This window comes from Sus scrofa, chromosome 6 (genome assembly GCF_054392235.1).
Source record: "Sus scrofa isolate SSC_HxYL_T2T_F1_AM1 chromosome 6, Sscrofa_HxYL_maternal_Yorkshire_Landrace_v2.0, whole genome shotgun sequence".
Taxonomy (NCBI): domain Eukaryota; kingdom Metazoa; phylum Chordata; class Mammalia; order Artiodactyla; family Suidae; genus Sus; species Sus scrofa.
The window spans coordinates 86,065,508-86,087,650 of record NC_139388.1 but is presented as its reverse complement, the minus strand read 5'-3'; the positions used below and the strand labels follow the sequence as shown (position 1 = coordinate 86,087,650).

At 48.4% G+C, this 22,143-nt stretch overlaps 1 protein-coding gene across 21 annotated transcripts; it reads left to right on the top strand.

Annotated features, from left to right (window-relative positions):
- The first annotated feature begins 2,411 nt into the window (after window positions 1-2,411).
- Window positions 2,412-21,339, top strand: HMGCL (3-hydroxy-3-methylglutaryl-CoA lyase). 21 transcript variants are annotated; one of them, XR_014807305.1, is made up of 10 exons: window positions 2,412-2,507; window positions 6,753-6,836; window positions 9,701-9,808; window positions 10,521-10,616; window positions 12,646-12,794; window positions 15,463-15,526; window positions 16,940-17,103; window positions 17,753-17,941; window positions 19,314-19,439; window positions 20,671-21,339. XR_014807305.1 is itself a non-coding variant. In XM_084963372.1 (9 exons), the coding sequence occupies exons 2-9, from the start codon at window positions 6,986-6,988 to the stop codon at window positions 20,770-20,772; spliced, it is 837 nt and encodes a 278-aa protein (XP_084819498.1). In that variant the 5' UTR covers window positions 2,412-2,507; window positions 6,874-6,985; the 3' UTR covers window positions 20,773-21,339. The 21 variants fall into 21 exon arrangements, 8 of the variants coding, with proteins under 8 accessions (XP_084819498.1, XP_084819500.1, XP_005656108.3 ...); XR_014807304.1 differs by having other exon boundaries at window positions 2,412-2,549; XR_014807306.1 differs by having other exon boundaries at window positions 2,412-4,831.
- Window positions 21,340-22,143: the final 804 nt, after the last annotated feature.

The following is a 22,143-nucleotide window of genomic DNA, read 5'->3' as shown; positions in this document are numbered from 1 at the left end:
CATATGGAGGTTCCCAGGCTAGGGGTCGAATCAGAGCTGTAGCCACCAGCCTACGCCAGAGCCACAGCAACGCAGGATCCGAGCCGCGTCTGCAACCTACACCACAGCTCATGGCAACGCCAGATCATTAACCCACTGAGCAAGGGCAGGGACCGAACCCGCAACCTCATGGTTCCTAGTCGGATTCGTTAACCACTGCGCCACGACGGGAACTCCAAAAATTTTTCAAACATACATGCAACAGCCTATTTCTGGGTTTTCTATTCCCTTGCATTGGTCTGTATGTCCTCCTTTATGCCACACTGTTTTAATTAATATAGTAAGTTTTGAAATTAGGAAGTGTGAGTCCTCCAACTCCTTTCTCTTTTTAAAGATCTCATTGACTATTCAAGGTCCCTTGAAATTCTGTATGAATTTTAGTATGCTTTTTTTTTTTCCTATTTCTGCAAAAAACCGTCACTGGCATTTAAATAGGGATTGCAGTGAATCTGTAGGTCATTTTTGGGTAATATTGACATCTTCATATTCTATCTTCCAATTCATGAACATGGATGTCTTTTCATTTATTTATGTCTTCTTTAATTTCAGCAATGGTTTGTAGTTTTCAGTGTATAAATCTTGAAAGTCATGTTTATTTTAAACAGCATGGTAGTACTTTGGGGTCAAGTTCAGTCTTCTGGCTGCAGGCTTGAGGATTCTGTCCAGTAGTGCTCTAACTTATGATGGAGGATATTTTTTGTGCTTTGGAAGCATAACAAAAGACTTAATCATGTCTCATCTTCTCCCTAGCTAAAATCTGAGCCCCTTGAAAGCAGGGACAGTGCCTTTTCTGCTCCTCCCAAGAATGCCAGTCAGTTCACTCACCAGTTGGATATCCATACACCCAGGAGCCACAGTGACTATTTACAAAATGCAAATTTGATCATATCTTCCTGCATAGAATCCTTCAAATGCATTGCTGTAAGGATAGCTGTTATTAACATGTTCTCCAAAGCCCCCTGGTATAGTCCCTGCCAATCTCTCTCATCTTAGTAGGAAGTCCCGTTTTAACTCCCTCCTGCTCTCCAGTCCTTCTAGCCTTCTTTTCATCTTTCTGAAGCAATATTTTCAGAAATTTCTAATTGCAGCCTACAGTAATAAATTTTACAGTGCAACCTAGTTTGTTGTGTAATAACAGAAGTTTTGTAAAGCAGTACTTAGATTTCTATTTATACAATGCACTGCGATATTTTCTATCCTACTTATTTTGTCTTATTTATTTTTATGGCCACACCTGTGGCATATAGAAGTTCCCCAACTAGGGGTCAAATCAGAGCTGCAGCTGCCAGCCTAAGCCACAACCACAGCAAGATCTGAGCTACATTTGCAACCTACGCTGCAGCTTGCAGCAACACCAGATCCTTAAACTACTGAGCAAGACCAAGAGATCAAACCCACGTCATCATGTATATTAGTCGAGTTCTTAACCCAGTGAGCCACAACAGTAACTCCTATGCTATTTCTTTTAAAAAGTACCCACTAAAGAAGTTCTCTGTCGTGGTGCAGCGGAAATGAATCCGATCAGGAACCATGAGGTTGCAGGTTCGATCCCTGGCCTCACTCGGTGGGTTAAGAATCTGGCACTGCTGTAGGTCACAGACGAGGCTCGGATCTGGCGTTGCTGTAGCTCTGGCGTGGGCCGGCGGCAACAGCTTTCCGATTAGACCTCTAGCCTGGGATCCTCCATAGGCTGCGGGTGCGGTCCTAAAAAGACCAAAAAAAAAAAAAAAAAGTACCTACTAAAGTACTATTTATTTAATAAGCCACTAGAGAAAAAACAAGCAACAAAATCCAATGTGGATTCCTGATTTTTTTAAAGCTTTTAATAAAAAAGGATTTTTTAAAAAGTACCCACTAAATTGATTTTATGACCAATGGGGTACAACACTGGTCACAGGCATTCAATTTTGAAAAACGCTGCTCTAAACATTCAATTTCTTTGCCTAGGGGCCTTTGCATAATGCTATGCTCTGTCCGGAAAATTCTTCTTGTATCCTCTTTACCTGGGTAAATCTTACTTATTCTTCGAGGTGTGAAATCAAAGGACGCTTCTCTTTCTTGAGTCAACTGCCTGCATTTGAGTCCCAAAGATCATGATTAATGAATTATTATATGCAAACAACTCAGAACAGTGCATGGCAAATAGTAACGCTTCATCTTATAATTGCGTGATTGTTAACATCTGTCTCCCCATACCCCCTAGACTACAAACCCCTGAAGTCAGAGACTTTGGTTAACTTTTGTTCATCTTTATAGTCTTAGCGCCTCACTTCGCCTGGCACACAAAGAGCGTCAGAAAAGACGAAAAACTTAGACAGGCTGGGGGCGGAGCCAGCGTAGTGCGTCACCACGTCGTCCCAGAGGCCCCGCCTGGGGGCGGGGCCATGCCCAGCTGGCGAAGGGGGACGCGCGGACCTCTGCTGGGCAGCCGCGGGGGAAGCTGGGACAAGATGGCGACAGTAAGAAAGGTGCCGCTACGGAGACTGGTGGGCTTGGCATCCCTTCGGGCTGTAAGTGCCCCGACCCGCCCGGGGGCGGTCCTGAAGGCACCTTGACGGTGAAGGTCGGGGGCTTGACCCGTAGCGGCTGGTCTGTGAAAGGCGAAGGCCGACAGCTCTTTCACAGAGGGCCTCGGCGTCTTGAACCCTGTCTGTCCCGCCCAAAGCTCTTGAGGGGCATAGGGAAACTGAGGCCCAGAGATGGGGAGCGACTTGTCCAGGTTGTCAGGACCTGAGACGCCATCCCAGACGTCCTAATTCCCTGGCTTAGGTTCTTCCTGGTGTCTCTGGCATCTTTCTCTGTCCGATTGAACTTTAACTTCAGACTAAAGTGACACAGTGAAAATCGTGAATACTCTGTCCGTTGCCAGTGGAAAAAGCAAGGTTATCCCCCTCTGTCCGTCTCCATTTCCAGCTCTTGTTGCGTTTGGGGACGCTTGGCGAGCTGTTCCAGGGTGCAGAGCAGGATTTGGATCATGTGGGGCTAAGTGTGATTACCTTGGAATTGTGTCCTGATGTTTTCCCTCTTCTTTCCCATGCTCAGTGAGTGGACCTAATCGTTTAAAGGGTTGAATACACTGTGTTGGTTAAAGCTCAAAAATTGTGGTGAGCCAGTGGTTATGACGCCACTTTTTTAGGTTGAGTGACAGGTCTCTAAACCCCTTTTCTTGAACTATAGCATGAAAAAATGTTACCTCAGTGTGGGTTTGGAGATTAAAGAAGATGTAGGTAAAGCATTTGACCTTGTTCTAGGCCCGTGAGTGATCGATGAATTTTGTTGCCTTAGAGTTTAGAAGGAATTAAAACTGTATAGTGTTGGGAGTTCCCGTCATGGCGCAGTGGTTAACGAATCCGACTAGGAACCATGAGGTTGCGGGTTCGGTCCCTGCCCTTGCTCAGTGGGTTAACGATCCGGCGTTGCCGTGAGCTGTGGTGTAGGTTGCAGACGCGGCTCGGATCCCGCGTTGCTGTGGCTCTGGCGTAGGCCGGTGGCTACAGCTCCGATTCGACGATTCGACTCCTAGCCTGGGAACCTCCATATGCCGCAGCAGCGGCCCAAAGAAATAGCAAAAAGACCAAAAAAAAAAAAAAAAAAAAAATTTAAAAAAAAACAAAAAAACTGTATAGTGGTAAAAATTTCACTGTCTTGGCAATGGGCCCCTCTCAGAAAACCACTTCAGTGTCTCCTAGGCCACCCTCCCCCATCAACTACTCATGTGCCAGAAAAGCTAGTAATTCCAACTTGCCAAGTTAAGAAAATTAAATGAGATGGTGGATGTAAATGTGCTTTTGAAAAAATTCCTGGTGTAGTGAGATGGTGGTAGGTAGTAGGTTCAAGGTTACTAGCATAGACTTGGTGTCAGAAGCAGACAGTTAAGTCCAAACTTCCTCACTTCCTACTGGGTGAACTGGGGTATTTCTGAGGCTGTTTCTTCCTCTTTGTAGTTGGGATAGTGATAGTCCTTGTCATGTAGGGACTAAATGAGGTGCTGATGTCTGGAAGTTAGCACTGGGCTTTAGTCATTATCGGCTGTTTGATATAGACACCATAGCTCAGAAGTTGTGGCCTGGGATTTGTGTGGTTAGAGGGCATTATTACTATGGAGAACTTTATAGAAGGAATGAAATAGGTGCTTAACCAGGACAAAAGAAGACTGGGGAACCGAGGGGTGGCAGAGGTAATGTGGCCTAGGGATTGAGAGCAAGCACTCTAGATCCACACTGCTGGGTTCAGATAGTGGCTCAGTGACTACCATGTGACCTTGGGAAAATTACCTAATCTCCTTGGGCTTCAGATTTCTCACAGTAAAATGGAGATTATACTAGTTCCTACCTAATAAGGTTGTTGAGAGGATGAATGGGTTAATATGTAAAAGGTTCCTATAAGTGCCTGGCAAATAGTAAATGCTTCGTAAATGTGAGTTGCTTTGTTGTTAGTATGTGAAGAGTTGTTATGGCAAGGAAGTGGAATTGAGTTTTTATTGTGTTCTCATAAAAGGAACTTGGAAACAGATTTTACGCTTTTTCAGCAACATTCAGCAGTGATTTAATGTGCCCCTATTATGTCCTGGGGTCTTGGCAATGTAGCAGTGAATAAAACAAAGTCCCTGCTCATGGAGCTTGCATTCCAGTGGGATCCTTTTAGAGTAATGTACCAGCAGATCCTGAACCTCCCTATTGGAGGGAGATTCAGCTTGCAGGGACCTTCCATCTAGCTTGTTGACTTCATGGAATTCAGTGGCTCATCATTAGTCTCTAGGAAGCTTTGCTGGCTAAAACCAAGGCCAGTTCAGGTGAGTTGTTTAAGTTCTAGCTGATTAATAGCCAGGAATATTTCCTTCCTTAAGGATTTTAGGAATTTGGAATCCTTAGCAGATTCTCAATATACCTCTCTCCTTGCCCCATTGTACTATGTTTATCCAGATTAAATCTGGTAAAATGAAGTTAACTTGAAGAGTATCAAGTTATATATATATAACATATATATATATATATAATTTTTGTTTTTGCTTTTTGCCTTTTCTAGGGCTGCTCCCATGGCACATGGAGGTTCCTAGGCTAGGGGTCTAATCGGAGCTACAGCTGTTGGCCTGTGCCACAGCCACAGCAACACCGGATCTGAGCTGCATCTGCAACCTACACCACAGTTCACGGCAATGCCGGATCATTAACCCACTGAGCAAGGCCAGGGATCGAACCCGCAACCTCATGGTTCCTAGTCGGATTCGTTAACCACTGAGCCACAACGGGAACTCCTCAAGTAATATTAAGAAGGATAGAGGAAAGAGAGAGAGAAAAGCCTTATATTGGTGGTAAAAAGGGGAAGATTTTATATAGAGGACTTTATATAGAGCAGGCTTTAAATAGAGAGGGAATCTCACTCTCTTAAATGTCTTCAACCGCTAAAGTTTTCATCTGTCAGACTCAGTCTCCTTGTCCTCGCCCAGCCTGTGCTTGTATCAGAACAGAGCCCAACTCCATCTCCACAACCCCCCAAGGTCCAAGATTGCTCCTCACCACACTCAATAATTTCCCTCCTCTGAGGCAGCTATGACCTTCATGCATTTAGGTGTTGTTTTAGTAGCTTTTGAAGGAGTGCCTGCTTTGTGCCAAGCACAGTGCCAGACACAAAGGATGAAGTGGCGATTGAGACAAAGTCCCCTATAGAGCTTATGTTCTACTGCAAGAGACCCTGAGAAAGTGATTATAGTCCTGAAAGAGAAAAGAATGAGGATGAGCAGTTTGGCAGCTTTACAAAGGGTAATCAGAGGGGACCTATCTATGAAAGATGAGAGGGAGCCAGATGTGGTACAGGCCAGGTGAAGAGCATCCTGGGCAGAGGGAACTGAAAGCAGTGAGGCCCTGCTGTGGGTGAAAGGCCAGTGAGTGACCCAACGAGGTGGATGTGGAACAGCAGGAACAGCTAATGAGTTCAGCAGGAGTGGCAAGAGTGAGATGCTAAGAATCTTATGGTCCACGGTGGGTGGGAGAAGGGGATGAGTCAGGTTTCTGGCTTAAGCAACAGGATGCATGTGGTGCTTTTTAACTGAGATAAAAAGGATAAAGTCAGACTGGGCTTTGGGAGAAATTAAACAGTTCTGTTTGGGGACTTCTATGTTTGAGAAGTACAAATAGGTCTGTGTAAAAAACAACCTAAATGCAACTGCCATTCAGGTGGAAATGGGTCTGGACTCAGAGAAGTTGGAAATGGCCCTGTACTGGGAGCATGAATCTCTTACTCGTTCCTGTTTCTAAGTGAAATGTTCTTATTCTTTTTGTTCTTTGATTCTAAGACCGACCAAATATGGACGTTCTCCTTGTGGTGCAGCAGAAACGAATCCAACTAGTATCCATGAGGATTTGGGTTGGATCCCTGGCCTCACCCAGTGGGTCAGGGATCCAATGTTGTCCTGAGCTGTGGTATAGGTCACAGATGCGGCTTGGAACCTGCATGGCTATGGCATTGGCAGTGGCCAGCAGCTGTAGCTCCGATTTGACCCCTAGCCTGGGAACTTCCTTATGCCGCGAGTGTGGCCCTAAAAAGCAAAAAAACAAAAATTAAAAATAAAGTAAAACAGACCAAATGTGAATTAAAGGGTAAGAAATACTGCTTCTTGTCTCAGTGAAGAGGCATACATTTTTTCAGATGTGTCCCCCTGGACAATTGTGACAATCTCCTCCTGTTACTTTCTTATTTGCTCTTTTATACCAAAGGTCAGCACCTCATCTGTGGGTACTTTCCCAAAGAGGGTGAAAATTGTGGAAGTTGGTCCCCGAGATGGACTACAAAATGAAAAGGTAAAGATGGAAATCAACCAAAACATTGTTTTTTCAGGCGTTGAGAGTTGATGTGATGGTGTAGAGTATGCAAGACGTGATCACTCTGCTCGACTGAGGCCTGGGCTGGGGAGGCCAGGCAGGCACCTGCGACAGTTCATCCATCTAGGATGGTAATGTCAGAAGTGTCGTGACCTCAGGTCCCTCTCAAGGCCCTGTGGCACAGGGCAGGCGGTAGGTGCAGCAGGAGTGTAAAAGGAAGGTGAGGGTGTGCCTTTGATCTGGCAAATCCCTGTGGGGGAATTTGCCCAGAGGAAGTCATGCAGGTCACATGCAAAGATTTAGGCTTGGGGATTTTCCTTATAACCTTGTTGTAACAGCAGAACAGTTGGAAACAACCTAAATGTTCAATAGGAAGAAAGTTAGAACAAATACATTAATGAGTTAATAAAATGGAATATTTTGAAGCCACTAATAATATAGGGGAGGAGCTCCTGTGGTGGCACAGCGTATCGAACCCAACTAGTATCCATGAGGATGCGGGTTCAATCCCTTGCCCTGCTCAGACGGTTAAGGATCCAGCATTACCATGAGCTGTGGTGGAGGTCACAGATACAGCTCAGATCTGGAGTTGCTGCAGCTGTGGTATAGGCCAGCAACTACAACTCAGATTCAAACTCTAGCCTGGGAACTTGTGTATGCTGCAGGTGCAGCCCTAAAAAAACAAATAATAAGAAAAAAAATTTTTTACATAACGTAGGGGTATATTAAATGACTTAAGCAGATTATAAAATTATATCTATATACTATATTAAAAAAATATATATATATATCTTTTTTTTTTTTGGCTGCACCCACAGCATGTGGAAGTTCCTGCGCCAGGAATTGAACCTGCCACAGCAGCAAACCAAGCTACTGCAGTGATACCACCATATCCTTAACCCACTGCACCAAAAGAGAACTCCTATATATGTGTTTTTATTCTTACCCTTTTGTGTAAAAGCAAAAAAGTTTATACATGTGGGAGCATCTACCTAGAAAAGGGTCTAGAACAGTCTGTCCGGTAGAACGTTCTGTGAAGATGGAAGTGCTGTAGACTTGAGCACTCTTACAGTAGCCACTAGACATGTGTGGCTATTGAGCACTTGAAATGTGACTAGTGTGGCTGGGGAATTGAATTTTTTAAATATAATTTTAATAAATTTAAATATCCACATATGGCTAGTGTCTAATGTATTGGACTGCACAGATCTAGAAAGTTACATATCAGGATATTAATAGTATTGTCTCTGAGAAGTTTTAAGGGTGCTTTTCTCTTGTTTTGGGCATTTTTTCTGAAATAATCATGTATTAATTATTTTTTCAGTAAGAAAACCTTTTTCTTTTTTGTTTTTAAAGCCTCACCAGCCTAACTTTTAATAGTGAACATTGGTTGGAAACAATACACTGTAAGCTCTCTTAGTGCAGAGTCATGTTTGTTCTACTCACCACTGTATCTGTAGCTCCTAGCACAATCCCTGGAACATGGGAGGCTCTCAAAATTTACTTGTGAATTAATCATTACATTAAAGCAGTGGGAGAGAAATTGGGGGCGGAAGGGTCCGATGAGAAGGACTTGGAGTTTTTAGGATTTTTGACCTAATCCTGTAAGTACTAGAGAGCCATAGGAGGCTTTTGAACAGGAGAGTGAGCTAACAGACACTGTGTTTTAGAAGGATTCCTATGCAGGATGAATTGGCAGAGGAGACCATGCCGTAATGTACATGGGATAGCGACAGTAGATTTGGAAATAGGCGTCCATAGAATCAGGTGGGCAACTCTGTGTTGGGGGAGGGAAAGAAGGAAGCAGTGGGGAGTTCCCGTCGTGGCTCAGTGGCTAACGAATCTGACTAGGAACCATGAGGTTTCGGGTTCGATCCCTGGCCTCGCTCAGGGGGTTAAGGATCCAGCGTTGCCGTGAGCTGTGGTGTAGGTCACAGGTGTGGCTCGGATCCTGTGTTGCTCTGGCTCTGGTGAAGGCCGGCAGCTACAGCTCCTATGAGACCCCTAGCCTGGGAACCTTCATGTGCTGTGGGTGCGGCCCTAGAAAATACAAAAAAAAAAAAAAAAAAAAAAAAGAAAGAAGGAAAGAAAGAAGCAGTGGGCTGTGTGTGAGGATGAGCTCCTCTGCCAGCTGAGAGATGGAAAGGGGAGAGTGCGGTCCTTTCCACCCTCACACTCCCATCTCTTGGAACTCAGAGCATTGGTCATCTCTGCCCTTTCAGGCCATGGTATGTTGCTCTTAATTCTTTTATAATAGGGTCATAAAGTCACAGAAATTTAAAAGCTTGTATGGAAGTTCCTGTTGTGACTCAGCAGTAACAAACCCAGCTAGTATCCATGAGGACGCAGGTTTGATCCCTAGCCTCACTCAGTGGGTTAAGGATCTGGCATTGCCATGAGCTGTGGTCTAAGTCACAGATGTGGCTCGAATCTGGCGTTGCTGTGGCTGTGACATAGGCTGGCAGCTACAGCTCCTATTTAGCCCCTAGTCTGGGAACTCCCATGTGCTGTGGGTGTGGCCCTAAAAAGGATAAAAACAAAAAACAGAAAAGGAAAAAAAAAAAACCTGCATAACAGAAAAATATTGTTTCCGTGTTAAGTATTAACCCCTTTTCAAGTGAGAAACTGCTTCCACTGCAAAACACCATCTGTAGAACTTGAAGACAAGCCTTGTACCGGATCTGTTGGCAAGGATTATGAATTCATATTAGTGTTTGGAAGTTGAGGCAGTGAAGTGCATGCTGTAGCAAAAACTTCAAACTAACAGGCTGCATTCTGAGACTTTTTTTTTTGACTGACTTTGCCTACCTGTCTTTTCTGATGTTTTTCTTTCTCCACTGCAGAATATCATACCTACTCCGACAAAAATCAAGCTGGTAGACATGCTTTCTGAAACAGGACTCCCCGTTATAGAAGTCACCAGCTTCGTGTCTCCCAAATGGGTTCCCCAGGTGAGCCCTAGCCCTCAGCACGAGGCATTTCTCAGATAAGAGGGGTGTGACATTTTGCATTTGCTTTGGAAGTAAGTAGAAGATGGGAAGGTGTCCAGGTCTCTGGCTTTGAGGGGTCTCAGGTGGTTCGTAGTAGTGTGGTGTGACCAAAGAGCACGGCCTGGGAGGCAGGAGGCTCGGATTCAGTCTTGGATATGCCCTGACTTGCTCGTTGAGGCCTTCCCCTCTCCAGGTTCAAGATGACCTCCCAGATCTCTTCTGGCGCTAGAAGCCTAGAATCTCTAGGCCTGTCTAGAGATGTGGCTTCAGCGTTTCTAAAAGGGAAAGACAGATGATTCCTGCTTCACAGAGACAGTCAATTGGGAAGAAAGATGGTTTTCTAACTGTCAGTTGACAGAGTGCTGAGCCCAGTGCCGGGCTTGGAGCACATTCTCAGCAAATGGCTAGAAGTCTCATTATTGCTGTTGCTGCTTATGTAAAGCCAGCAGTATTAGGCATATGGAGAAAAGGAGGATCTCACCCCTGCCAAGGAGGCTTCTTGGCTCATCAGCAGTCTAACAAGTAGTAAAAGCATTTGGGAGCCTTAGCTCTGCAAAAGGACTCATTCTCCAAGGGCTCTGGAGAACAGAGACTTTGTGCTAAAAAGGTTTTCTCTACCTGAGTTCTCTGCCGGCCCTTGGTGGTGACTTGCAATGTCTCCTTTGGTTCCCAGATGGCTGACCACACTGAAGTCTTGAAGGGTATCCAGAAATTTCCTGGCGTCAACTACCCAGTCCTGACACCAAATCTCAGAGCCTTCCAGACAGCGGTAAGAGGCTCCTGGTCTCGTTTTGGGGTGGGGGTGGGGGGCCTGAAATGAGATTGATGGCGTTGGTCCCTGTCTTGTCTCTGGGCCTCAGTCCCTCTCCCAGAATGTCTGTCTGACAGCTTGGCTCCAGCAGTGATGGGCACTGTCAGACAGACCTGGGGCAGTCCTGGCCCTGCCACTCCCAGCTTTCTGATATTGATAAGCTGCTGAACCTCTGAGCCTCGGGTTCTGCCTAAAACACAGGACTAATGATAGTACCATGCATCAGAACTTAGGAAGCATGTAATTGCTTAGAGGAGCCTCATAGAAGATGAGTGTAATAAGTGTCAGCTCTTGTTGCTGTTGCCCGTTTCCTCATTAGAGAAAGGTAATCAAATTCGCCACAAGAGTTCAAGGGTAGTTGCTAGTATCTGCCAGCCTTTTTATAATTTTAGATGAGAATGCCATTGGAGATGTTGATTCTGGATTTAGGCAAAAAGCTTCTTTTAAGAGTGACTTCCAGAGAGTTCCCTGGTGGCCTAGCCGTTAAGGATTTGGCATTGTCACTTTGTCACTGCCAAGGCTTAGGTTGCTTCCTGGAACTTCCACATGCCATGGGCATGGCCAGAAAAATAAACATGACTTCCAGGGTGGCAATGGCAGCAAAAGTATTGGTCCTTGGAGGAAGGCCAGGTTTTCTTTTTCATTGAGATAAAGTTGGAGTTCCTGTCGTGGCTCAGCGGTTAGCAAACCAGACTAGCATCCATGAGGATGCAGGTTTGATTCCTGGCCTCACTCAGTGGGTTAAGGAGTTGGTGTTGCTGTGAGCTGTGATGTAGGTCACAGATGTGATTCGGATCCCAAGTTGCTGTGGCTGTGGCTGTGGCTGGCAGCTACAGTTCCGATTGGACTCCTAGCCTTCAAACCTCCATATGCTGTGGCTGTGGCCCTAAAAGACAAAAAGACCAATAAATAAATAAATAAATAAATAAAGTTCACTGTATTAATTTCATTACAAAATACCAAAAACTTAGTAGCTTAAAACAACAGAAATGAGAGTTCCCATCATGGCTCAGTGGTTAACGAATCTGACTAGGAACCATGAGGTTGTGGGTTCGATCCCTGGCCTTGCTCAGTGGGTTAAGGACCCAGCATCACCGTGAGCTGTGGTGTAGGTTGCAGATGAGGCTCGGATCTGGCATTGCTGTGGCTCTGGCATAGGCTGGCGGCTACAGCTCTGATTCGACCCCTAGCTTGGGAACCTCCATGTGCTGTAGGAGTGTCCCAAGAAATGGCAAAAAAAAAAAAAACAAAAAAAAAAAAACAAGAGAAACACAAATGTAGTCTTTCACAGTTCTGGAGGCTATGAAAGACTCTTAACTCTATGGTCGGTTCCTTCTGGGGGCTCTGGGAGAATCTGTTCCATGCCTCTCTCCTGGCTTCTGGTCATGACTGGCAGTCTTCAGCTTGTGGTCGCATCACTCCAATGTCTTCCCCATCCTCATGGCCTCCCCCCGCTGTGTCTGTCTTCACATGGCCACCATCTTAGAGTAGGGACCAATGTGACTTCATCCTAATAATGACATTTGCAATGACCTTATTGCCAAATAAGGTTGCACGGTGAGGTGCTGGGGGGTTAGCATGCCAACATGTCTTTTTATGGCACACCCTCAGCATATGGAGGTTCCCAGGATATGGGTCAAATTGGAGCTGCAGCTGCCGGCCTACACCACAGCCACAGCAATGCAGGATCTGAGCCACATCTGTGACCTACACCACAGCTCACAGCAACGCTAGATTCTTAACCCATTGAGCGAGGCCAAGGATAGAATCCGCATCCTCATGGATATTAGTCCAGTTCGTTACTTTGAGCCACAACAGTAACTCCTTTTTTTGGTCAACATATCTTTTTGGGAACACAAAAAGCGCACAATTCAACCTGTAATATTCATGTATCATAACATTCGCTGTAAGACAAGGATTTTTGCCACTCTGTGTTGATGTTCCTTGAAGAGAAAAACCTGAAGGGAATTCTCCTGGCTGTTGGCAGGTTGCTGCTGGAGCCAAGGAAGTGGCGGTCTTTGTAGCTGCCTCTGAGCTCTTCACCAAGAAGAACGTCAACTGCTCCACAGATGAGAGTTTCCAGCGGTGTGACGAAATCTTGAAGGCAGCTCGGGTAGCCGGTATCCCTGTGCGGGGGTGAGTCTACCACATGGGTGCTGCCTGCCCTTTCCTCAGTACCATTCTGCAGCAGGGCCAGGCGCTGACTCAAGTGACCTCCCTCGCAGACTCCTTATCCTGGGTGCAGGCAGGCCTAGCTCGCCACTCAGACATCTCATCCCAAGTAAGTGCAGTCAGAAGAAATGCAGGCAAATGCCTTCTCCAAACCTAAATTTCGGGTCAGTTCACCAGAGGAATCTGGCAGGACAGGATACTAAATGGGGTTCAATTAATTTAATCCTGGCTTCATCGCCAGCTATTCACACATCCCTAAGGAATGCCTTTGGCCTCTAAGATGTCTCCACCTTCACGCCTCTAATGGCAGCAGTGCCAGGCATCGTCCATGGATTATCTCATTGTGGCCTCATCATCGCCCAGCAGGGAGGGTGCTAGCCCCACTTCCAGATGACAAAATAGACTGAGGAAGGATAAAAAGTCTGCTGTAAGGCTACACAACAAGTTGCAACCAGAATGCTCTTTCAAAAGTTCACATCTGGGAGTTCCCATTGTGGTTCAGCGGGTTAAGAACCCAACATAGTGTCCATGAGGATGCGGGTTTGATCCCTGGCTTTATTCATTGGGCTGAGGATCTGGTTTTGCCACAAGCTGTGGTGTAGGTCGCAGCTGCAGCTTTGATTCCACCCCTAGCCTGGGAACTTCCATATGCCACAGGTGCAACCAGGGGATGGGGGATGGTGGGGAGTGCACATCTGATTATATCCCTCCCTGGTTAAAAACCTTTTAGTGACTCATCAACTCCAGAGATTTCAGCATGGTTTACAAGCCCCTGAGTGATTCAGCCACTGCTACTCTCTGCAGCCTCGGTGCTCATTGCTCCCTTCTGGCCCTACTTCCTCTGCATACTGCATTCCAGCCAGCCGGAACATCTGTCCATGTGTCCCATGGCCCAGTTCTCTCCTGCCTCTGGGCCTTTGCATGTGCTTTCCATAGACTCAGAACACTCTTTCTTCAACCTACTTGTCAGGGCTAATTCCTGCTCACCTTCAGGTCCTCTCGCAGATGCCATTTTCTCTAAGAAGCTTCCTCTTCCCTCAGGTGGCTTTGGAGCCCTTCCTCTGAGCTCCCATAGTCGCCTGGACATCCTCTAATGTAACACTGACCTGCTTGTCCCCACCCCCACCAGACTCTACTCCCCATGAGGGCAGAGCCCACATCTCTCAGTCCCTGGTGTGCTCCCTCCTCCAGCTCAGGGAATCGATGGGCCAGGGGATAGATGGGAGGCAGGGGCGTGTCAGGTCTTCCTGACTCCCAAGCCTGTGCTCTTTCCTCAGTATTTCTCTTAACTTTTCTTTGTTCAATGAAGATTGGGGAGTAAGGGGGAAAATTAAGATGGAAAAATACATGGAGATGTTTGGGTATGAAATTACTTATCCAGCAAACATGTATTATGTCTCTTAATATATAGAGTAGTTTGCTAGACTTTAAAAGGATTTACTAGAGCCTCAGCCTCAGTAGGGTGGGTGGGCTTAGGAGCTGTGTACACCCAGTACCAGGCCTTACCATAGCTCCCAAGACCTCGAGGTCAGGCTGGTGGACGCTCTCCCACTTCATGTTGCACTTCTCTGCCCCTTGCTCCCCCTCCCTCAGCCATTCAGTCCTCTGTTCTGTGTCTTTAACACACCTGCTCTTCTGTCTCTGGGCCTCTACACTGGTTCTTCTCTCTGCCTGGAACACAGCTCTCCCTCCATCTCAGCTCCAGCATCATGTCTTCACCGAGGCCCTCCTGGGCCATCCTAACTGCTGTTGGCCTCCTCCCGCCGCTCCTGTCTCACTTCCCTTGCCTTTTCCTTCCCAGCACATCACTGTCTGTGATTCTCGCCTTCACCACCTTGATTACCTTTTTATCAGCTGCCTCCTTACCTTGCAACCTTAAGCCCCATAATGGCAGGGACCTTTTCAGTCTTGCTCACTGGGCTTACCCCAGTGCCTAGCACTTTGTGGCAACTCCGTAAATATCAGTTAAATAAATGAGTGTATGAATCCTCTGGCAACTCACTGGAGCAGCTCATCCTTTGGCTTTCAAGCTGGCCCAGCCTTTTTTTTTTTTTTAATTCTTCAGTGATTCTGATAGTTTAAATATACCTCAAAAAAAAAAAAATTTTTTTTTTGGCTGCACCCATGGCGTGCAGAAGTTCCCAGGCCAGGAATCGAACCTGAGCCACAGTAGTGACAATGCAAATCCTTAACTGCTAGGCCACCAGGGAATTCCAGCCCCACTTTTTTGTTCCTGCTTTGGATTCACCTGTCCTTGGTCCTCTCCTGAGTTTCCCCCCCATCCCTCACCACCTGTCTTCTGCTGTCCCTTCCCCTGTGTGGCCCAGCTGGCTGCTCGGGTTGTCCTTTAGTTTCTCCTCCTTGGTTGGTCTCTGGCAGCCACTCCCAAAACCTGCGCTTCCCGAACGACAAGCCTGTTCATTCCTTCCCCTCCCTGCCATGGCGCTGCAGTGCCCACTCCCACTGAGCGGCGCTGCCTTTGGCTCGTCATCATTGAAGTAGCTTTCACCCAGGCCCTTGGCCTCCTGCCCAGCTTCAGGTTCAGGTGTAACCAGAGATGTGAAACCAGCTTGCCCCAGCCCTGCTGGCTAAAGAGCTCGGGGACAGTGACACCATTCCTGTTTTCCCACAGGTATGTCTCCTGTGTGCTTGGATGCCCCTACGAAGGGAAGATCTCCCCAGCCAAAGTAGCCAAGGTGTGTGTGTGTGTGTGTGTGTGTGTGTGTGTGTTTATGTGTGTGTGTCAGGGCGGGGTCTTGTGAGGGTGCCTGCCCCTGAGGGCATAAGTTGCTCTCGCCACCCTTTCCTGTGGTCCCCTAAGTTCCTTTGTTTGCCACTCCTTCATTAAGCCCCTCTGAGAGCCCAGCCCTGCACTTGCTCCTGGAGGGCCACCTCCTAGCCTGGCATGGAGTCCCCAAGGCCCCTGCCCTACCCCAGAAGGAAAGCCTCTGACTCAGTTTTCAGACTGGTGAGTGGACAAGTGAGAGTCCTCTGCAGAGGGGTTCTGGTACTGGTTGGAGAGTTCCTATTGTGGCTCAGCAGGTTAAGAGTCCAGTATGGTCTCTGTGAGGATGCAGGTTTGCTTCTGGGCCTCGCTCAGTGGGTTAAGGATCTGGCGTTGTTGTGGCTGTGGTGTAGGCCGGCAACTGCAGCTCTGATTCATCCCCTAGCCTGGGAACTTCCATATGCCACAGGTGCAGCTGTGAAAAAGAAAAAGAGTTCCCGTTGTGGCACAAAGGAAACAAATCCAACTAGGAACCATGAGGTTGAGGTTCGATCCCTCGCCTCGCTCAGTGGGTTAAGGATCCGGCCTTGCCGTGAGCTGTGGTGTAGGTTGCAGACATGGCTCAGATCTGGCATTGCTGTGGCTGTGGTGAAGGCTGGCAGCTGTAGCTCCTATCCGACCCCTAGTCTGGGAAACTCCATATACCGAACATGCGACCCTAAAAAAAAAAAAAAGAAGAAAAGAAAAAAAAAAAGAGCAGTGGTTGGCATTCCCTGGTAGCCTAGTGGTTAAGGATCTGGTGGTGTCACTGCTGTGGCTCAGGTCACTGCTATGGTGTGGGTTCAATCCCTGGCCTTGGAACTTGCACATGCCCTGGGTGCAGCCAAAAAGAAATAATAAAAAATAAAATAAATAAGCAGTGGTAACAGTAGCAACTGCTTATGGAGAGTGGCTTCTGTAGTCCAGACCTCAGCCTCTTGTTGCTGTCAGTCCTCCCTGTAGCCCTACAGAGGCTCATCATTGTTTTTCAGAAGCGGAAATTGAAGCTGAGACATTTAAGTCCTTTGTCAAGATCCCACAGCTAGAAAGCAGCAGAACTGGGATTTTACTTCAGCATCAGGTCACTCCAAAGCCTGTCCCTTTGGCTACAGCCTGTGCTGCCACACCTTCTGTCACTGCCTGGGTGGGCAGTGGGGAGGGGCTCTGTTTCCTTTATCCAGCAGCCTATCATTGAGTGTCGTCTCTGTCCCTGGCCCTTCCCCCACCTTCTCCAGCAGAACAGTGTAGGGCAGCATCTCTTCAGGTGGAGCATATCCTGCTCTTGTTTTGCAGTGATTTTAGGGTTTTACAAATGGACTTTTAAATAATTTTTTTTCTTTTTCAGTTACCCGGTGACACATGGAGTTCCCAGGCCAGGGATCAGATCCAAGCCCCAGTTTCCACCTACACTCCAGTTGCGGCAACGCCAGACCCTTAACCAACGGTGCTGGGTCAACACTGCAGAGACACTGCTGATCCCATTGCGCCACAGTGGGAACTCCAAAAGTTGTAAGAGTTTTGTACTTCTCTTAAAATATATATCTCTTGGGAATTCCTGTCGTGGCTCAGTGGTTAACGAATCCAACTAGGAACCATGAGGTTTCGGTTCGATCCCTGGCCTTGCTCAGTGGGTTAAGGATCCGGTGTGGCTGTGGCTGTGGCGTAGGCCGGTGGCTACAGCTCCAATTAGACCCCTAGCCTGGGAACCTCCATATGCCGAGGGAGCGGCCCTAGAAAAGGCAAAAAGACTATATATATATATAGATATAGATATATATATATATCTATATCTATATATATATATCTAGCACCTCAGCCCCATGATTTCACATATCTTCTTATCAAGATAAAGCACCTGAAAGGAGTCAATTCTGCTGAGCCTGGAACAGTGTGCGAAGGTGGGGAATGAAGGACTGGAGATTGAGGCAGGCAGAGGAGGAAAGCGCAGGCCTTGGAGCCCCAGGGCCGCACCACTGGCCAGCTCTGCTCCCTATGTCCCAGTCTCCTGACCAGCAGAACGAGGATTATTAGCCACACTTAGCAAGTTGTAAGGAGCCTGTTGGCCAGTAGAAACTCGGACGTGGGGGGTGTTCTGTGCAGGCTTCGGCCTCTGGCTTGAGGAGCCTCATGTCCTCCAAGTACCTGCCTGTCTTCCCAGGTCACCAAGAAGATATACTCGATGGGCTGCTACGAGATCTCCCTGGGAGACACCATTGGCGTGGGCACTCCCGGGCTCATGAAGGCCATGCTGTCTGCTGTCATGCAGGAGGTGCCAGTGTCTGCCCTGGCCGTCCATTGCCATGACACCTACGGCCAGGCACTGGCCAACACCTTGATGGCCCTGCAGGTAATCAGGGCCTGTCCCAGGCTAAAGGTGCAAGTCCATTCTCCCAAAGGACATGGCCTGAAACTGTGTGAAGGTGGGGGTGAGGGACTGGAGGTTGAGGCAGGCGGAGAAGGAAAGCGCAGGTTGACAGCTGTGTTCCATTTATGCTTTCAGCAAGCACCCACTGTGCCAAAAGCCCAGAGCTGTGTGCCAGGCCCCAAGCTGGCCGTGGTGGGCACAGACATGTGACCCATCGCTGGAAGCACCTGCATCTGTCTGTTAGGGGAGACATTCGAGAGTTAGGTAGTAACCCTAATGCATGTGACAAATGCCTCGAGGAAGGAAGCCTGGGGCTGAGGAAGGCACCCATCTGAGCTGGGGAGGTCAGAGAGGATTTTGCAGAGGAGCCCTGAGCGAGGCTTAACAGACATGAGGAAGTTAAGCAGGTGGAAGAGAGAAGTGGAATGGTAACCGGGCAGCACCGCATTGTAAGACCAAGGTGGGTCCTGGAGCCCCGAGATAGCACGCACGGCTGTGTGTGTGTGCATGTGCCTGTGTGTAGGGGAGCGGGCTGGAAGTAGTGAGGGAGGCAGAGGGCGCTCAGGGAGGGGCTTTAATGCGGTCCTCAGAAACCAGACTGAGACCTCAAATTGGATATCCCTCGAGGCTGGCGGGGCCTGGCCCAGAACGAGGGTCCCGTTTTGCAGCAGTCCCTTAGGAGGAAAGTGCTGGCCTGGCCACGGGCTACTTAGCTCTAGGCTAGTCCAAGTCTAGCCGGTTGTCTAGGTTACCTAGAGCAATCCTGCGCCAACTTGTTTAGCTCTCAGGTTACCTCCTTGAGGCTCATATCTTTAAATTGGTTGATTCTATTACTTTCTGGGTCTATTTTCTCAGAGTTAAGGTTTAAGAAGAGAGGAGACAGTGAAACCATCATCTCAGAAAGTGGGAGCCACTGACCCAGGGAAATGGGCTAGGCCCCCGTGGGGTTAGAGGCCCTCCGACGGTGGGCAAACAAACACAACAGGTTTTACACGGGGGTCTGAAACCTTACGGTGGGCCTAGTGGGGGTTACTTGAGGTCAGTGATCAGGAAGGGCCTCTCTGCGGAAATGGCTTTCAGGCTGAGAAGGAGGTGAGGGATCTCCCATGAAAGGGAGGAGGAAAGATATTCTTGGCAGAGGAAAGAATGTAGCAAAAAAGACTCAGTTTGAGGAAATAAAAAAGGAAACACTGTTTCTTTTCTGTGGGATTTTTCACTTCAGCAGAATCATAAACCAAAGGAATGCGTTAGTCCTGGAATTTCCAGCAGCAAGTGACAGGGAGGTTTACAAGAACTGGCTCTGTGGGCTCTGGTCCCCACCGTGACAGCCGTGTTTTGCCGTCCTTGTTTCCAGATGGGAGTGAGTGTCGTGGACTCTTCTGTAGCTGGACTTGGAGGCTGTCCTTTTGCACAGGGGGCGTCAGGAAACTTGGCCACAGAGGACCTGGTCTACATGCTGGCGGGCATGGGCATTGACACGGTAAGCCTGCCTGCCCCCTGATGGCGACAGCCCTGAATGGACCAGAGCTGTGCCCAAGGACTAGAGCTGCTAGGTTTGTTCAGGGTTTTTGTGGTGGTGTTGGTGCAGCTAAGAGGGGAAGGGTGCCAGGGGATTAGGGCTGTGCTGTCAGATGTTTTGAGATAACAGAGTGCAACTGATGGAGGCCACAAGAAGGCCAGGTTCACAGTGTCACTTTGACACTTCAGTTCCAGGAGGCACCAGGGTGTGGGGAGGAGCTTTGAGAGGGTTAAGGCCATGACCTGAAATGAATCCATTCCCTCTGGACCTTTGTTTTGTTCTCTGTAAAATAAGGGCAGCGGAATTAGCCAGCACACCATGGCCCCCCGCCCCCTGGCCCCCCAGGCTCTGCCAGAGTCAGTAAAGGCCCTCAGTGTGGGGTGGAAGCAGTATAGCATCTGTGCTTTGAGGTCAGACAGAACTGGAGTCCCTTCGTGGTGCAGTGGAAATGAATCTGAGTAGGAACCATGAGGTTTTGGTTCGATCCCTGGCCTCGCTCAGTGGGTTAAGAATCCAGCGTTGCCATGAGCTGTGGTGTAGGTCGCAGACTCGGCTCGGATCTGGCGTTGCTGTGGCTGTGGCATAGGCTGGCAGCTGCAGCTCCAATTAGACCCCTAGCCTGGGAACCTCCATATGCCAAGGGTGCGGCCCTAAAAAGACTAAATAAATAAATAAAACAAAACCTAGTCCTGCCACTCGCAGTCTGTGACTGGACAAATTTCCTCACCTCTCTGGGCCTAAGAAATGGGAATAAATAGCACCAAGAAAATGCAGAATGCTTAGCCCAGAGCGGAGCACATAGTACACCTCAGTAAATAAGAGCTCCTATTATAACCGTAGGTTTTCAGTGTGGCCCTTTCAGTTGGTGTTTTTACTCCTATTTTTCTCTGCCTCACAATCCTTACTTCAGGATGCAGTGTTTGACCCCTGAGGGCCAGGCCTGTGCTAGACGGTGTTGTGCCCAACCACACTGATGAGATGGTTTCCCTGGTGGCAGCACTACAAACCATGTCACAGATGGAGGGCAGTCAGCGGGACTCCCAGCAGCCGGTGTCCCCTCGTCGGAGGCACAAGAGCCTGGTTGTCTTCACCTTTACTTTTTCAGTATCACAGTTTCTGTCCAATCAGATGTTTTCCCTGGGTGTTGTGGGCATGTCGTGACTTACTGCATCCTCTGATTTGTTTCTCAAAGGGTGTGAACCTCCAGAAGCTCTTGGAAGCTGGGGCCTTTATCTGTCAAGCCCTGAACAAAAAAACCAGCTCCAGAGTGGCTCAGGCTTCCTGTAAACTGTGAGCCCCTTGCCCCCTGAAGCCTTGGGGATTGCATGGGAATAGGGACACATGTGGATGATTCACGGATGAGCACATGGAAATGGGAATGAAATGAACAGGTGCAGGCACCTCACCGCCAGCTCTGCCCAGTGGTCTCTCCTGGGGAAAGGAGGAAGATGGGCGCTGCCTGGCCTCAGGCCCTCCCTGTCCAACCTGAGTGTGAATGAGAGGCTTGGGCAGCTGGAGGTCTCCCTCCCACACGGACCCAAAGGTCCAGGAGCTGAATACCTGTGGGCATTTGGGAACCCAATTCTTGGGCTTGGGTTGATCCTTAAGTCTCATCTCTGGGTGAAACCTGCCAGTTAGCCACTCTCCTCAGCACAATGCTGCCATATCCTTGGGGCCATCGCTCTCTGTATAGGGCAAAGGGGCATGGAGGAGTTTTTTCCTCAGCTGGCAGAGGGCATTTGGTGAAGGTGTGAGGGAGCAGTGGTAGCCACCTGCCAACTCCAGCAACTCTGGAAAATCTCCACTTTGAACATGATTTTTGAAAACAGCTTATGTAATTAAAGGTTTAATGCCATAACCATGCCAGTGTCCTGTGCAGACGTGTGTGTGTGTATGAGAGGGGGAATAAAGCATCCTTCCAGCACTGCACGCTGAGAGGGAAACACAGACTATTTATCTCGGAGTTTTCTCCCTCATTCTCCTCCTGAAAATTTGGGAATTCATAGTGACTGGAAATCAGTGGCTTAAGACTTACTCAACTCTGGTCGGAGCACCCGGGAGAGGCTGTTTTTGGGTTTTTTGGCCTGTGACCAGGCTGGTGCACAAGGTGCCCTGCCGCCTGTTCAGGCTGTAGGACGCACATTCTTTTGCTCGGGTTTCATCCCCCGTTATGTCATGCCTCTATACACAGCATCCCGTAGCCCTCCCTTCAAGCAGAACACTGTTTTAGAACCTACCAGGATAGGCAGGGTGCACACCATTCCCTAAGGCGGTGTGTGTGGAGGGGCATGGTTTACGTGAAGGCTGAGCGCAATCGGCGCTGTAATTCCTGTTTTAGTTTCAGAGCTGCCGCCAGCCCTTAGGCGGGTTTTCAAACTAGACTTTCCAGAACGACTGCCTCTCCTCCAGGCAGCCGTCTTATTTCATGCCAGGCTTACTGTGAAGAAAAGGTTTGTAAGATATAAAAAGGGTGGAAAACCTGCGGGCGAGCGTGGAGCAGCAGTCTTCGGCCCCAGCCTCGGCTGTGGCTCCTACCGCGGGGACAGGTGCCGGGCGCCCCCAACGAGCCCCATCTCCGGGGGCGCAGCGCCTGCTCTCAGGGGCTGGGACCAGCGCCGGTGTTTGGCGCGGAGGCCTGGGGCCTCGGCCAGGAAGCGGACCTCCG

Excerpts from the sequence above, each read along its gene's own strand:
- HMGCL (XM_003356200.5), top strand. The coding sequence starts at position 2,424 with ATGCCCAGCTGGCGAAGGGGGACGCGCGGACCTCTGCTGGGCAGCCGC. Across the intron at positions 6,837-9,700 it reads ATGGACTACAAAATGAAAAG|AATATCATACCTACTCCGAC; the intron begins GTAAAGATGGAA and ends TCTCCACTGCAG. Across the intron at positions 10,617-12,645 it reads TCAGAGCCTTCCAGACAGCG|GTTGCTGCTGGAGCCAAGGA; the intron begins GTAAGAGGCTCC and ends GGCTGTTGGCAG.